Raw genomic sequence first — 15,306 nt, 5'->3', positions numbered from 1 at the left:
CTGCTCGGGTCCTAGGGATGATTCACTCTTCCTCAGCGGCAGAAAGCTTCGGTCTCGCCCGTGCGGCGGGCTCGGGGGGTTCTCAGCCGGTGGGGGTGACCGTCTGGGTTGGCTTCAAGAGAGCTCCCTGGTCCGTCCCCGGATCCCTGCTGTTCGATTCTGAATGTTGAAAAATACCGCGCGTGGCGGTGAAGGCGCTGGGGCTTGGCTAGGACAGACCCGGGATCTCACCTTGGCGGGGCCTGTGGCCCGCTGGGTCCCCTCAGTGGAGATGCATACCCTCTCTGAACCTCTCCGGTAAAGGGTTGGTAATTTGGGGCCGCGGGAGGGCTCATATTCATGAAGTATTTAGCATTTAGTGAAAGGGAGCTACCACCTTTATACGGATGTAAAGGCAACTGACCTCAGTGTGGTGTTTGACTACCTCCTGGCCGGCGACGGCGGCCTGGGAGGGTCTTAAACCGCTGCCCAAATGCGAGAGGCTGAACAGGCACCCGGAAAGAGGCGAAAAGGAAGGGCTTCTTAGATCATGAATGAGACGGCCTGCGGAATTAAAATGCTGGTTTTCCACCTGGACCAGTGTGTGGTTTATGGAACAAAGGAGCCTCATAAGGGTCTGCAGAGAGCTTGGATGAGGGTCCTGGGCCCCCCTGTGTCCTTGTTCTTTCCCCTTTCTAGCTAATACCATCCCTTCCCAGGGTTTCAAGTGCCCTATTATTGTATGCCAGTAGCTTGTCTCCACTGCCTCCTTTTACATCCCAGCTGTCTTTGATCCATTCTGGACACTGTAGGCAAAGCCAATGCGGATCCACAAACCTGATGGTTGGAATTTGGAGGCTTTAGATTGGCGTTTAAAATTTGGAGGTTTTAGATTGGGGCTCAGGGCCTGTCTAATCTGGCAGGCCTACATTTGTCACGTCTTCTTTCCTGTCCTCCACTTTCAGCTCCCAACTCCAGCCACCCTGACCTCTCTGTTCCTTGAACTAGGTGGGCTCCTTCACTCTGGGCCTGGCTGCAAGCTGCTCCCTCTGCTGGGATCCCCCTTCCACCAACTGCCAGGGTAACCTCTCATCTGTCAGGCTGAGACGAGCTGTCAAGACTACTTGACAACCGACCCCAACAAGCACACTAATTTCTGTCCACTTGTGGTTTGCTTTCACAGCACTGTGGACTATATATGTGTCCAATCACAAATCAAACCAGTGACTGGTCCAGCACCACATTTTGTGAAGTCCAAGAGGGCCTTGTGTCTGTTTTTCTTTATCCTGTGTTCAAGGTGCATTGCACAGCGCCTGGCACATAGCACGCATTCATTAATCCATCAAATATTGTTGAACGTCCTATTATGTATTAGGTGTAATTGTGGGCAGTGGAGAAAATGCAGTGAACAAAACTGACAAAAATCACTGTTTTCATGGTGCTTGGTCTAGCGAGGGAGACAAAGTTTATATAGTGTATCTGCTTCAGTGCAGTGGAGGAAAATAAATCAGGGAAAGGGTGCAAGAGGTGTTGGGTGACCAGGGCAAACTGTGAGAAGCTAATATATGAGAAAAAACCTGAGGGAATGAGATTCATGAAAAGTCTAGAGAAGAACCTTGCAGTCAGAGGGAATAGCAAAGGCAAAGGTAGGCACTGCCCTGGGGTGGCCAGAATGGCAGGAGCAGGGAGGAAGTGGGAGAGCCAGAAGAACAGGAAGCAGTGACAAGGTCCTGCGGGTGGGAGGCAATTGTGTTCACTTTGGAACATGCTGGCAGGTTTTGAGCAGGAGAGTGACATGATTCGACTTCATTTTATCAGATCCCTCTAGTTGCTGTGTAGATGAAGAGTTGGGCATGGATAAAAGCTGGGAGACCTCTTAAGTGGCTGATGCAATAATCCAGGAGAGCTGTGATGGTGGCTGGGCCAGGGTGGGAGCAGAGGAGCGCTGAGGACTTGGATTCTGGATGCATTTTGGGGGAGCCGACAGGATCTGTTGATGCATGGGTTGCATCGCACGAAATACGGAGTCAAGGATGATTTCAAGGCTTTTGGCCTCTCTTATTCATCTGCTCAATTAAATCTGTCAACAAGACTTTTCCTTTCTTCTTGGCATTGTCTGCAGACCACCATACTTCTGTCAATCCCACTGCTGCCCCCCCAGACCAACTCTTCCTTCATCTCCAGTGGCTTTTGGAGGCCTTCTGTCATCTCCCTCACAGCCTGTCTCCAGGCTTCTTTCTCATTCTTCCCTCTGTGTAACCTGGCCATATCATCTCCCACACATCATTTTTTGTAGGCCTACTATGTGCAGTGCCCTACTCTGGGTACAGAGGCTCAACAGTGAACAAGGCAGCCCACAGACGCAGCTTTTCCTGCACGGATCTTGTCTTCTAGCGGGAGGGACAGATGATACTTAAACTCATCAGCTGTGTGACTTGAAGCAACCTGCCTAACCTCTCTGCTTCAGTTTCTTCCATTTTAAAATAGGGATGAAAAAGTTTCAATGTCAGAGTAGTTATGAGGATTAAATGATTTGATATTTGTAAAGCACTTGGAACAGTGCCTCATGACAGAGTAAGCACTGTATGCATTTGTTAAATAAAAAGTGCATAAATGAAGATAATTCTAGAATAGTGAGTGCTATAAAGAAAACAAAAGGTAAGGGATAGAAAAATAACCAGGGGGGCAGGAAAGGAAGGCTTTCCTAGAGGTGGGTGGTTAGTGAAGGCCCTGTAGACCTGGAGTGATGAGAAGCCAGCCAGGAAAAGGCTCCAGACAGGGCAACAGATGGTGCAAAGGCCCTGAGGCTGAAACAAGTTTGGAATTTTCAAGGACTCAAACATGGCTTTTCTATGCTCTATGTCCTTGCCTGTAAAGGGATGATGACGTGCCAATGACTTCCCAAAGTTACTGTGAGGGTTAAACAAAATAACTCATGCTGGAGTCTTGTCAGACTGGAAACTTACAAAAATTTGACATCTTTCTTTGAGGAAAGAAACATACATACAAATTAAGAAATGAGATATGGAGCTTTAGAAGGGATACAAATAGGAGACCCTAAAGTTTAAGCTTATTTAGTGTCACGGTAAAGCCACTTCTGAACATTGATAAATATTAGCTTTTATTATAATTTCTACCAACGTGGGCTTCTCCAGATTTCTCGGTAAACTCACAGCCATCCTGAGTAGGCAGGGAGGCAGAGATGTGGGCCGGCCAGTGTCCCCTTCCCCAGATCCCTGCGGCACAAGCAGCAGCTCCACTATAGAAGGCATCGTGGCCCATATGTTGCATGGCAGGTCAAGTGATTCATGCTGCTATTCTGGTACTGCTGCTCTCAGGGTGGGGAGCAAAATGGCAATGGCTGTATTTGGAGTCCACTCAGGCATCCTGCAGCGAGTGACAGACTGAAGGGGTCAGTGTGTGAGACCAAATTCTCTGCATAGCAAACTCCCAGTTTTAAAGTTCTCCCAGTATCAGTAAAAATAAAACATCTGGACCTCAGGAATCTCAGCATGGCAGTGAGCAGTGGAGGTTAACATTTAATTTTGTCTTATGATTTTGTGGGTCAGGAATTTGAGCTTGAATTCTAGGGTCTGTAGAACATGGAATTTTTGTCTTTACAAGAACTTCCACTACTGGAGTGGGAATTTGAGACAACCTGAGTTTCCTTCTCCAAGTAAGAGTGAAGTTCCATTTGGGTTCTGAGAAATCCCTAAAGAATATTTTCATTTCCCACTAAGCTGAGTGATTCGAGCACTCCTGCTGACAGCCTCTGAGTCCTCATTAGTGGGGACAGCGTGGTGGGAAATAAAGTGCCATAGAGTTCTGCGCAATTCAGTGAACTTGTCTGGAGAACCAGGCACTGTGCCAGAGGCTTTAAGGAATAAAACAGCGGTAATTATTATCCGATAATTATTCATCAGCGAGCCCCAGAGCCCAGCCCAGGACCTTGCCATCCAACACTGGGTGACCTCAGTCGGTCTCGTGCCTATAAATACCATTCTGAGTGACTCCCATATTTCTATCTTTGGCTGAGATCTCACTCCCAATCCCAATTTCCAGACTTGTCCACCCAGATGCCTCCTGGATGTCTCATTTGGAAGGCTAATGGACTTCCCAACGTGTTCAAATCAGAGCTCCCGATATTCTCCCCCCAAGTTTTTCCTTCCTGGATTTCCCTCTTCATCAGTGGCCTCGCCATTCTTGGACTGGTTCAGGCTGAAAACCTTGGAGGCGTCCTTGACTCTTTCACAACCACATCTAGTTCACCAACAAATCCTGTCAGCTGGACACAGACCCCTTTGCAATCCCCAGCCATCTCCTAGCTTTGACTGGGAACGGGGAAAGAGTGTTGGCTCCCTGAATTGGTAGGTGGCCAGAGCCAGAGGTGGGACCCACCCAGCCTCGGCTCCCAGGCCATATCCTGTGAGACGTGTGGGTTTGGGGTGGAGGATGGCGGGAGAGCTGCTGTATTCAGGGGGCCACCGAAGTGAGCCTAGTGAGGACACTGACGACAGCCGTAATGGACAATAGGTTAGCAAGCGCTCTTCCCAAGGTTTAGGGCACCACACATTCTTGCCCCAATTTGGGATCCCCTGGACAGAGAAGGGACTCCAGTCGTCGCTGGGGTGACATTTCCTGACAGCTGGGTAGGATGGGGGCTTGAGGTCAGAAGAAATTGATCCCAAGTCAGTGGTTTTCAACCAGGAGTGATTTTGCCCGCAGGGAACATTTCGCAATGTCTGGAGATAGTTTTGGTTGTCACAACTTGGGTGGATGTACTCCAGAGGCCGGGGATGCTTACACCTCCTATCTTTTGGGACACTTGCTCTTGGCTCCCTATGCTGCCATGTAAAAAGTCTGTCCCAAGGTTGCCATGGTGCGAGGAAGCCCAAGCTAGCCACACGAGAGCCCAGCTGTTCAGCCATCCCAGCCCAGGTGTGGGAGGGAGCCTGTCTTGGACTCTCCAGCGCCACCTAAGCACCACTGAGTGACCCCAGCCAAGGCTAGATGGGGCAGTAGAATAGTAGCTGAGCCCTGAGTAGTCATGACCCACAAAATCACGAGGTATAATGAAATGTTTTCAGACATTTAAGCCTCAAGGTAGCTGAATATAGTTTGTTACACAGCAACAGATAACCAGAACAGTCACCCCTAGGGCTCTTTGTGTGCTTTTCTGTTGTCTGCTGATAGAAATCCCGTTGATACAGTCATGCTGGTTCCACCCGCTCCTGTCCAGCTCTGCCCTGACTGCTTGTCCGAGAGCCATTGTCTCTTTCAAAGTCAGCTCATCCACAACCTTGATTGGCACCCTCCAGAGATTCCCCCAGTGTGTGGAGCCCACGTCCCGCCTGGCTCAGGTCCTGCCTCCCTCTCTGCTTGTCCCCCTTTCCCTCTGCCACCACATACTTCAGCCACTTGGCCCTTTCCTGCTCTTTGAACTCATTCCCTGAGCAGCTCTCAGCACTGCTTGAAATCACTTGTACTTGTTCACTTGCTAACCCTGCATCTCCCACACGAGGCACTGCTTCCACCATGACAGGGCCACTGATTTCTCAGGGCCTACGTGCAGTCAGGGCCGGGAACACAGTCCATGCTCGGAAGTGATTGGTGAATGAGCGAATGGAACTGATCACCCTTCGCCACCCTCCATGGGTCCGTCAGCCTCTCCCAGGGAGCCTCCCTGGAATTCGTCCCTCTCGACTTCCTCACTCCTGATTCTGCTTACACTCCCCCGGGGCCAAATGGTTGGATCCCCTCAGATCCAAATGTCCCAATCCTGCTGTCTTCTTTCCAGCATCTGTTTCTTGAGGAATACCAAGTGGTGGAGAGTGTAAGCAGGAGGGAAACGGGCCATCTCATATCCTGTTGGTGGGAAGGTCCACTTAGCAACATGTATTTAAAATACAAAAAGCAATTCCACTCTTAGGAGTTTAATCCCACCCAGGAGGCACAAGGATGAAAACTGCAGCCCTGTTTGTGACAGCGAAAGGAATGGCACCAACTACACGTGCAGCCATGGGAGCTACTGAAAACTTGATGCTGCCACCAGAGGAAGGACTATTGGTGAACGCTCAAAAGAACAGTTGGGTAGCTACTGACATGGAAACACGCACGTGACATAGTGTGGAATGAAGAAAGTTAGTTGTGGAACAGTGTGTATGGCCGAGTGCTATTTTTGTAAAAAAAAAAAAAAATGATATGTGTATGTCTTCATATATGGCTGTATATGTGTGGAAGGAGTCTAGGAGAATACACAGCCAACAGCTGAAATCGTTACCTCTGTGGACTGTGAATGGGGCAGAATGTTGTGTTAGTTTGTTAGGGCTGCCATAACTAAATACCACAGACTGGGTGGCTTAAACAGAAATGTATTTTCTCACAATTCTGGAAATCCCAGATCAAGGCGTTGGCAGATGTGGTTTCTTCGGAGGCCTCTCTCCTTTGCTTGCAGATGGCTGCCTTCTTGCTGTGTCCTCACATGATCTTTCCTCTGTGTGTACATGCATACCTGGTGTCTCTGTGTGTCTGACTTTCTTCTTGTAAGGACACCAGTTGGGTTATGGCCCACCCCAAGGGCCTCGTTTTAACATCATCACCTCCTTACAGGCCTTTTTTCTAATACAGTCCCATTCAGAGGTACTGAGAGTTGGGACTTCAACACGTGAATTTGGGGGAACACAATTCAGCCCTCAACAGGGACTTTCACTTATGATTATGTTAAAATTTTTGTACACTTCAAGCCAAATGTCCCCTGAGCATCCAGCGCAATTAAAGACACTCACGAAAGAGGACTTCCAGAACTGCTTCAGAAAGTGGCAAGAATGATGGGATAAGTGTTCTTATCGATGAAAGTGGCAAGAACGATGGGAAAGTGGCAAGAATGAGAGACATTAATGGCAATGTGCTTTTTCCCATAATTTTTTTTATTATTTAAACATTCACTGTATTGTTTAATTACACCTCGTACGTGCTCTCGACATTTAATACCTCATAATCCTTCATTCCCTTTCATACCTCTCAAGATAATGAATGTACAACACTGGCCAATAAAATGAAAGACAGGCAGGTGGTAAAGTAAAATATGAAGAGAGCATTACAACCTGCAAAAGTGTGATCACACAGCCAGATGTTAGGGGGGCCTGGGAGGTGCAGGGACTCATTGACCTGAATGAGGCAAGAAAAAGAAGAAAAATAGCAGGTAAAATGGGGTAGAGCTGAGACTTGAAAGATTCTCAGGAAACAATAATGCACTGGGCTTTAAAATTCAGCACCTGGGAAGAGTGGGCTTTGGGTGGGGGGCTCCCTTCAGATCCGGCAGAATTCTCCTGGGTCCTGCTCTGGTCTTAAATCTCAGACCAGAAGCAGCAAACCCTCACTGTACTGTGGTCCCAAATCTCACTGTACCTTCAGCCCTGCTGACATGGTGAATCTGCTCCTCTGGGTGGCTTTGCAACCCTGAGAGGTGTGGAAGCCGGCAATGCCAACCAAGAATCTTGGTACCAATTAGGAATAAGTTTGCGATCAGCGTGCTCATATCTGAGTGTTTAGTTAAGGTTTTGAAACACTTGAGTCAATCTGCCCTCTTTTATTTGTGATTTCAATTAGAAGGGTATGAGCAGTAGGCTGTCTGCAATGCCGGCTGTAATAATTCCTCCCATTTCTGATGCCCACCCTTTGCAATGGCACTTGGCTGCTCCTCCCATTAAGAGGTGGAGTCTATTTCTGCACTCCCCCGAATCTGGGCTGGCCTTGTGATCTGCACTGACCAACAGGGTGTGGTGGAAGTTATGTAGTGTGACTTCAGAGTCAGGCCTCAGGGGGCATTGTGGCCTGTGCTGTAGCCTCTTGGATCAGGGCCTGAGACCATCATGCTGTGAAGATTCCCAGTCTAACCCACTGGAAGGTGAGAGGCCACTAGAAGCAGAACCCAATGGCCTCGCTGATAGCCAGCACCAGCAGCCAGTCTCGTGAATGAGGCCATCCTGGGCCCCCAACCCCAGATGGGTTGTCAGATGATTGCAGCCACAGAAGTGACCCAGGCAAGACCAGCAGATGAACCTCCCAGCTTACCCCAGCCCAAACTGCTGACTCAACACTCTGGTTGTTACTTTAAGCCAGTAAGTTTTCAGAGATTTATTACACAGCAATGGGTAACTTAGACAGTATAAATGGATCTAAACTCATAAACAGCATTTGACTATTGAGAGAACTGTTTCACCATATTTATACGTTTAATTTATTAGGGCATAAGAAGTGCTTAACTGATTAGAAAAACATGCTTGGCTTGGGAGGGCAGAGTAAGCTGGGGGTGAGGGCACCCCTCATGCCCACTCCCTCCCTATTTGTAAAGAACAAAAAGAACAAAAAAACCCCACAAAATATGCTTGTTAGGTGTGTAAATCTCTTCTGTTGAGAGTTTGAGGTATTTGAAAAGAACAGCTATTTCAACTCTGTAAAGTGTAGTTTAAATCTACTAGGGAATTTAATTACCTAAGTTTGTAATTGGCATTCATTTTTAGAATGTAATCTGCTGAACCTGTGAGTTAATTAAATATTCATCAAAGAATAAATGAAAGTTGTGCTTATTTTTATGTAAAAATTAGTAGATTTATAAATAGGAAACTAGATTTGCAAGTTGCACTTGGATATATAAGAAAAACTAGTTCTTTTCCTAATTTATAAGTTTAATAAACACAGTATTAATTTAAACACAAGCAGTAGTGGGTAGCTTTTCTCTGCACAAACCCCCTTTCCAATATTAAAAATCCTCAACTGACAACGCCTGATGCTGCAGTCCCACTGGAAGATTCAGGATTCCACCGATTTCCGTATCTTTGTTTCTGTGGGTCCCTCTGCCTAGAATGCCCCTGACACATACATACACCTTTGGTACCCAGCAAAATGTTACCTTTTCCACAAAGTCCGGCTGAAACTATGAGGAGGTCCTGCCTGGCCCAGTGAGAATCGTGCTTCTGCCCACATCCACCTTTGTGTGTGGCCCAGGCCTCTCTTAGACTAGATGGTGGAGGGCTGTGAGCTGGAATCTTCTCTGTCCTAGCTGCCGTGTAAGAACAGAGCTGAGTCCCAGCAAAAGGACTGGTACAGATGCCCAGAGTGTCTGGGCGCTTCAATGGCATGGCTGCAGGGGACACGGATTTCAGGCTCAGTGCAGAAGGCAGCTTCTTGATTGCACTCTGAGACCATGGGTGGGGCCCCTGCCTCTCCCTGTGTCCTCCTCCTCAGACCATCCTGGGAAGGGCGGAGTAGGCAGAATATTGGCCCCTCAAGATGTCCACAACCTTTTCCCTGGAGCCTGTGAATATGTTACATTACATAGCAAAGAGGAATTAAGGTTGTAGATGGATTTAGGCAGACTTTCAAAAGGGAGATTGTCATGGATTATCCTGCTGGGACCCATGTAATCACAAGCATCCTTGAAAATGGAAAAGGGAATGCTCTATCACCTGCTTTGAAGCTGGAGAAAGAGGGATACAAGCCAAGGAATGTAGTCTCTGGAAGCTGGAAAAGGCAAGGAAGAGCTTCCAGAAAGGAACACAGCCCTGCTGACACCTTGATTTTAGCCGAGTGAGACCCATGTCAGACTTCTACAGAACTTTAAAATAAATTTGTGTTGTTTAAGCCTCTAAATTTGCAATAATTTGTTGCAGCAGCAATAGAAATCTTAATACACAGGGTCACCCACATGCTTCATTTCCTGAATGTGACATCTGCGTAAATCACTTTCCAGACCACAGATGGGAACCAAACAACCTGAACCCAAGTCTGGGCTCCAACCCTCACAGAACGTGTTGACCTCGGGCCAGTCCAGGCTGCTCCTCTGTGCCATGGGGCAGACAGAGCTGCTTCACCCGTCTGTCAGGAGCACAGGAGCACATAACAGTTAATGGAAGTAGAGCCAATGGACGCAGACCGCTTAACTCTTTGCCGGTTGGTGCAGAGTGCCCTGTAAATGGCTGTTATCCTAGTTGCAGTTGGCGAGGCCCTTCTTGCCCTGCTTAGAGGTGACAAGTGGGGAGGTGACCTTGGGCATGGAAGCCTGACTACCTCATCCTGAAGTCATCTCACTGACGGGAGACGCACAGGCCTTGCTGGTAGTCCTGGAATGTTGGGAGCCCTTTGCCCGTCCTTCCTGGCCTCTGGCTCCTCATCTCCCCTCTCTGCCCTCACTGCCATGGTTGACCACTGGTGCCAGGTGAATCCACAGGCAGATTCTGTGATCCTCCCCACAGTCCTGGCGAGGGTTACTGCCACACTCAGTGCCAGAGATGCCCGAGCACAGGGCAGCCACATCTGAGCACCACTATCTTCCTAATTTACAGCTCAAGAAGCAAGTTGCAAGGGGCCAGCCACTTGTCACCTCCCCATGACCAGCCCGACCGGGTTCCTAGGGACTGGAGACGGAATGGGGTGCCAGGCGGGACCCGGGTGATCCGCAGGAAGACAAGCCGGGGCCCCGGATGCAAAATTCTTCACACAGGTGGTGCCGCGCTCGGCTCTCCGAGTTCGTTACCGAGTGACTGGGTGGATGAGCAGGGGCGGGTCGGGGCCCCGTGGAGGGCCGCGACCAGGAAGTGGGCAGCGGCCGGGCCAGCACGGGGAGAAACGCCAGGCGGCCGGGCGACCCTCCAAGAACCTAAATGAGAAGGAAGGGGTTCCGGCGCTGCGCGAACCCTGGCGCCGGAAGCTGGAGCGGTCTAGGCGGGACGCGCACGTGTGTATACGAGTGCGGTGGCCCATCCCGCGGCCCAGACTACAAGTTCCAGGGTGCCCAGCGGCGCGCCTGGGTTTTCTGGCCGCGCGGCCCGCTGGCTTCGAGCAGGTCGCCGCTGGCTGGCACGCGCCACTCCTTTCCGGAGTAAATAAGGGAGAGACTCTCCCGAGCACAGTAATTGGAGTTCAAGTGGGCGGGGAGTCGCCCCGCGCCTTCTGCTCATGTCTCTGCAGAGCCGAGTGTCCCGCCGCTTGGCACAGCTGCGCGTGGAGGGGCAGCTGCTCCGCGCTCCGCGCCCCTGGCCCTGCCCCTCGGCGGGTGCCACGCGGACCCGCAGCAGTGCGTGCGCCCCCCCGGCGTCCCTGGGGGCCCAGGGCCCCCGCGCGCGGACCCCAGTGGGAGTTGGGGCTTGGGGGACGGCGGCAGTGCGGCTAACAGCTGGGGTGCGCACCTGGGCCCCCCTGGCCATGGCGGCGAAGGTCGACCTCAGCACCTCCACCGACTGGAAGGAGGCAAAATGTAAGTGTAAGAAGGGGGGGGGCAAGGGTCGAGGGCGGCCCACGTGGGTCTTCTGTGACAGGACGGTACCCCACCAGCAGTCTCTTTCACCCGAGAGAGTTGGGGAAGTTGAGGCCACGTATGCCTTGGTATGGAACTCCTCATTCACAGCCAAGCCCCTCAAACCAGTTCACCCAAGACCAGGTCCCATCTCGGGCAGTGTGAAGAGGGTGGCCTTACCCCACTGGAAAGGGTCACAGGGCACCTCACAGATCATCCAGGACCTACCACCTTACTCTGTGTGCAGGAGGGAAACTGAGGTCCAGTGCTTGAGCCGAATAGCCCAAGGTCAATTGGAGTTTATGGCAGAGCAGACATCAGGTTTCCCAGCTGACAAGAGGTTTCTGAACTCCCAATACTTTGCATGGTGTGGTTTCTCCAGTGGTGGCATTTTAAGCAGAGTAACCAGGGATGTGCCGAGGGGACAGCTCTATTGCCAGTGTCCCACCTGGTGGAATCTGATAGCCCCAAGGAGTGGCCTCTCGGGGCAGGCCTGTCCCACCTTCACTCCCCTCTCTGCCAAGGGCCTGCCTCTCTGGGCACGTGGTCTGGTGCCCTTTTGCCCTCATCACTGGCCTGGGGCCAATTATGAGCAATCTCTGCCTCACTCCTGGGGGACACAGGGCAGAGGGGCTGGGGGGGCAGGGCAGAGGTGGGGCATTGTGTCTGTGAGAACCGTGACACCCCCCGCCCCCAAGGAATAAAGCCACTTCTTCCAGCTCTGTGACAGGCATGAGTCCCAGGCGCCCCTGCACAGAGCTGGGAGGGGAGGCAACCCGACCTGCAGAGCCTCAAATAGCCCAGGTTGTCGTCCAGCTGCCCTTGCCGTTCAGGGCCTGCTCCCTGGGCCCTTGTGACCGTTCCCGGCTGGATCTCCTTTCAAAAGGGCAGGGAAAGCAGCTTATTGGCTGGGCCCGCCTGTGGAGTGGCTTTGGCCAATGGGGCTGAGAAGGCAGGCCTGCAGCGGGTGTGGTTGGGGGTAAAGGGAAGGCATCCTCTCAGGATTGGAGGTAGAGTTCAAGATGATTTACCCCCGACACGAATTGCATGCCTATGCTGGGATCTTAAAGCGCTGCGGGCAGAAAGCACTTGACTTTGCTCAGTGAACACAAGGAGTGCTTGTCAGGCTCTCGGTCCTGGCCCCAGAGGACCGGTCAGGGCAGGGAGTAGGGGGCTGGCAAAGACCCCTGGCAGGGAACTATCCCCACAGGGAACCCTGCTTCCCCTTTTGTGTCTGAACAGCAACCCAGGGTGGTGGGAAAGAGCTAGGGAGGCCAGGGGCTCAGGCACCTGCTCTGGGTCTGCCTCGGTTTCTAGGATCCAGTTCCCTGCCCCCTCCCATTCCTTGGTGCCACTGAAAACTTCCAGAGCTCATGAAAGCTGATGGGCCAGGGATTCCCAGGCGACCGCGGTTTCTCTCTGCTTGGAGCTGGGCTCTCCATTCAGTCAGTCCATTTCTACTGGGCACCTTCTATGTGGCCAGCACCGTCCTGGTGCTGGGGATTCAGCCTTGAGTGAGACAGGCAAGGGCCCTGCCCTCATGGGGCTTCTACTCCAAGGTGAGGAAACCGAGTAGAGAATGTGGTCGGGCCAATGGGACAATGCTAGGGAAAGGTCAGGGCTGTGAAGCAGACATGACAGATGGGCTGCCTGGGCGTGTGAGGAGGGCAGCCTGGTGCCAGGCACCTCCGCACCAGGTGTGAAGCCCCCAGCAGGTGTCAGATGGTGGCTTATGGGGGTGAGACACAGACACCTCTGTTTTAGTGATTTACTGCATGACAAATTACTCCCATAACAAAGTGACTTAGGCAGTAAACATTTCTTATCTCAGAGTCTCTGAGCGTCAGGAGCCTAGGAGTAGCTAACTGGGTGATTCTGGCTCAGGGGTTCTCAGGAAGTCTGGGGACTTGGTTAGGGCTGGAGTGAGCTGTTCCCAGGGGCTGACTCGCATGTAATGGCTATGGGCTGGAGGCCTCAGTTTTTCACCATGGGACCTCCACAGAGCTGCTCGAGTGTCCTCACGACATGGCAGCTGGCTTCCCCCAGAGCAGGGAGAGGAGGAGATCCAGCCAGAAGCCACAGTGCCTTTTTGTTGTTTGATTTATTCCAGGGCTTAGAATCGAGTCACGGAGTCCGGACCACATTCCGGGGTAGGGAAGTGAGTCTCTACCTTTGAAAGGGAAGAGGATTCAAGAATTCAGGACGTATTTTTAAACTGCCACACTGGGGGCTGCCTCAGCCGGACTCTGCCTCTGATTGGGGTCTGAGCTTTGGTCCTTGAAGACCTCACACCTTTTCTTCATGACATTCAATTTACACTTGGGGCCGAGTTAAACTGTACAGTGAAATGCACCAAGTGTGCAGACCTTCAGGTACAGTCAGTGCTTGTACAGAAGTATCCAAGTGTGCCATTACCCCAGAAGTTTCCTTTGAGCCCCTTTATAATTAGTAACCTGTATAGCTAGTTACTCTTTTATCTGTTCGCTTTGTCTGTTCTTGAACCTCATATGAACAGAGGCATACATTGTCGGCGCCTCTTACTCTGTATCTGTGATTTGCCCGCATTACTGGGTGTGTCAATAGTTTGCTCCTTTTCATTGCTGTGTAATATTCCACGGTGTGAATGTAGCACAGTTTGTGTCCCCATTCTCCTGTTGATGGGCATTTGGGTTTCCAGTGTGGGACTGTTGGCAGTGAAGCTGCTCTGAGTATTCTCGTACATCATTAATGGACATGTGCTCTCCTTTCTCTCGGGGAACATACCTACATGGGCCTCCAAATGCCCGTCTGTGCCTGAAGTGAAACTCTCTCAGAGACTGACACACAGGAACCAAGTTTATGAGCTTGATGTATAGGCCAGAAGGTTGTTGTGCAGTTCACAGTGGGGAATTACAGCAGGAGGTCTGGAAACTCCTGTGTGCCTGGGCAGACCTTCTTCTGTCTGTCGAAAAGCCATGCGGAAGCCAAAATTGTAGTCTTAAGTTTGCTCTGCATCATGTGTTCTCAGCTGGGGAGCTGGCTGAATGATTTTGGAAGCTGATTCCACTGCCCTGGGAAGGCTGGTCAAGCTTCTCTGCCAGGTGTGGACTTAGCCCCCGAGGATCCCCTTCCCTGGCGCTTGTGCAGTATTTCGGTCTGTATGCAGTGTTGCGTGTCTGCTCCAGGCCCCAGCTGCAGGATGCCTCGGTCCATGGCTCGGTGAGTCCTCTGGATAGATGGCCAAATTCTCCCTAACCCTGAGCGTTCCTTTTCTCCGCCTTCAAGCAGACTGCCTGCTTCTGTGGACCCGTTCTCCCTCTAGGTAAGTAAATACCACCGGGCTGCATCTTTCTGGTTAAGAGACATTTAGTCTTTTGGGGAGACCGCTATATGATTTCACTGGCCAGGGTTAATTTCTTCATTTGCCCCCCCAGGGTAGTGCCTTTTGATCAGAAAATTGTGGAAACAGTTGTGCTGTAAAGGCAGTTGGGCATGAGGGGTCTTAAGGTTGGGCACTGGGGACATCTGGGGGCTGTATCATCACAGGAGGCATCTGGTCTCCAGAAGAAGGGCCATGGATCCTCCTGACCTATAGGGGGAGCAGAGGTGTGTGCTGAAAAGAGAACAGGCATTGGTATCATCAGACATGGGCGAGTTCCAGCACCACTGCTTCCAGAGCCTCAGTTTCCTCATCTGTGAAATGGGACTAGCAGCGCCTGATTTGTATGTTGTGCTGGGATCACATCAGAAATCGTTTTGTACGCAGTGGCCCCCACAGTGTACAGAAGATCCCCAGTGGCCCTCTTCGTTGTCCTTTGTGCTTGTCTCCTCTCTCTGTTCTGGTCATGTTGACACTGGGCATGTGTAAACTTGTCTCCCACGTGGTCTCAAATGCTGGAACCTGACCCGCGTTTCCTCTGCCTGGTGGCTCAAGATAGGACTCGTGTGTTCCAGCCTCAGTGTGCACTGGGCAGGGGCGGGGACTTATTTCACCCGCTGTGGGATTTCATGCAGAGTGGATGATTTATCTGATTCAATTGCTGAACTGGGAGATC

The 15,306-nt window shown here is 51.1% G+C and overlaps 1 protein-coding gene across 6 annotated transcripts in view; it reads left to right on the top strand.

Moving 5' to 3' along the window:
• The first annotated feature begins 10,749 nt into the window (after window positions 1-10,749).
• MACROD1 (mono-ADP ribosylhydrolase 1) overlaps window positions 10,750-15,306 on the top strand; it is a 143,931-nt gene continuing 139,374 nt past the window's right edge. For 2 of the 6 annotated variants that reach the window (XM_019717848.2, XM_019717849.2), the window contains exon 1: window positions 10,782-11,233. In XM_019717848.2, coding sequence (XP_019573407.2) covers window positions 10,936-11,233 — 298 coding nt within the window. In that variant the 5' untranslated portion in view covers window positions 10,782-10,935. Of the gene's footprint in view, window positions 11,234-15,306 lie in introns of all 6 variants that reach the window. The other 4 variants (XM_019717846.2, XM_074336540.1, XM_019717847.2 and 1 more) reach the window with 4 other exon arrangements.

This window comes from Rhinolophus sinicus, linkage group LG06, assembly GCF_036562045.2.
Source record: "Rhinolophus sinicus isolate RSC01 linkage group LG06, ASM3656204v1, whole genome shotgun sequence".
In the NCBI taxonomy this organism is placed as follows: domain Eukaryota; kingdom Metazoa; phylum Chordata; class Mammalia; order Chiroptera; family Rhinolophidae; genus Rhinolophus; species Rhinolophus sinicus.
This window is presented reverse-complemented; position numbering and strand designations above follow the sequence as displayed.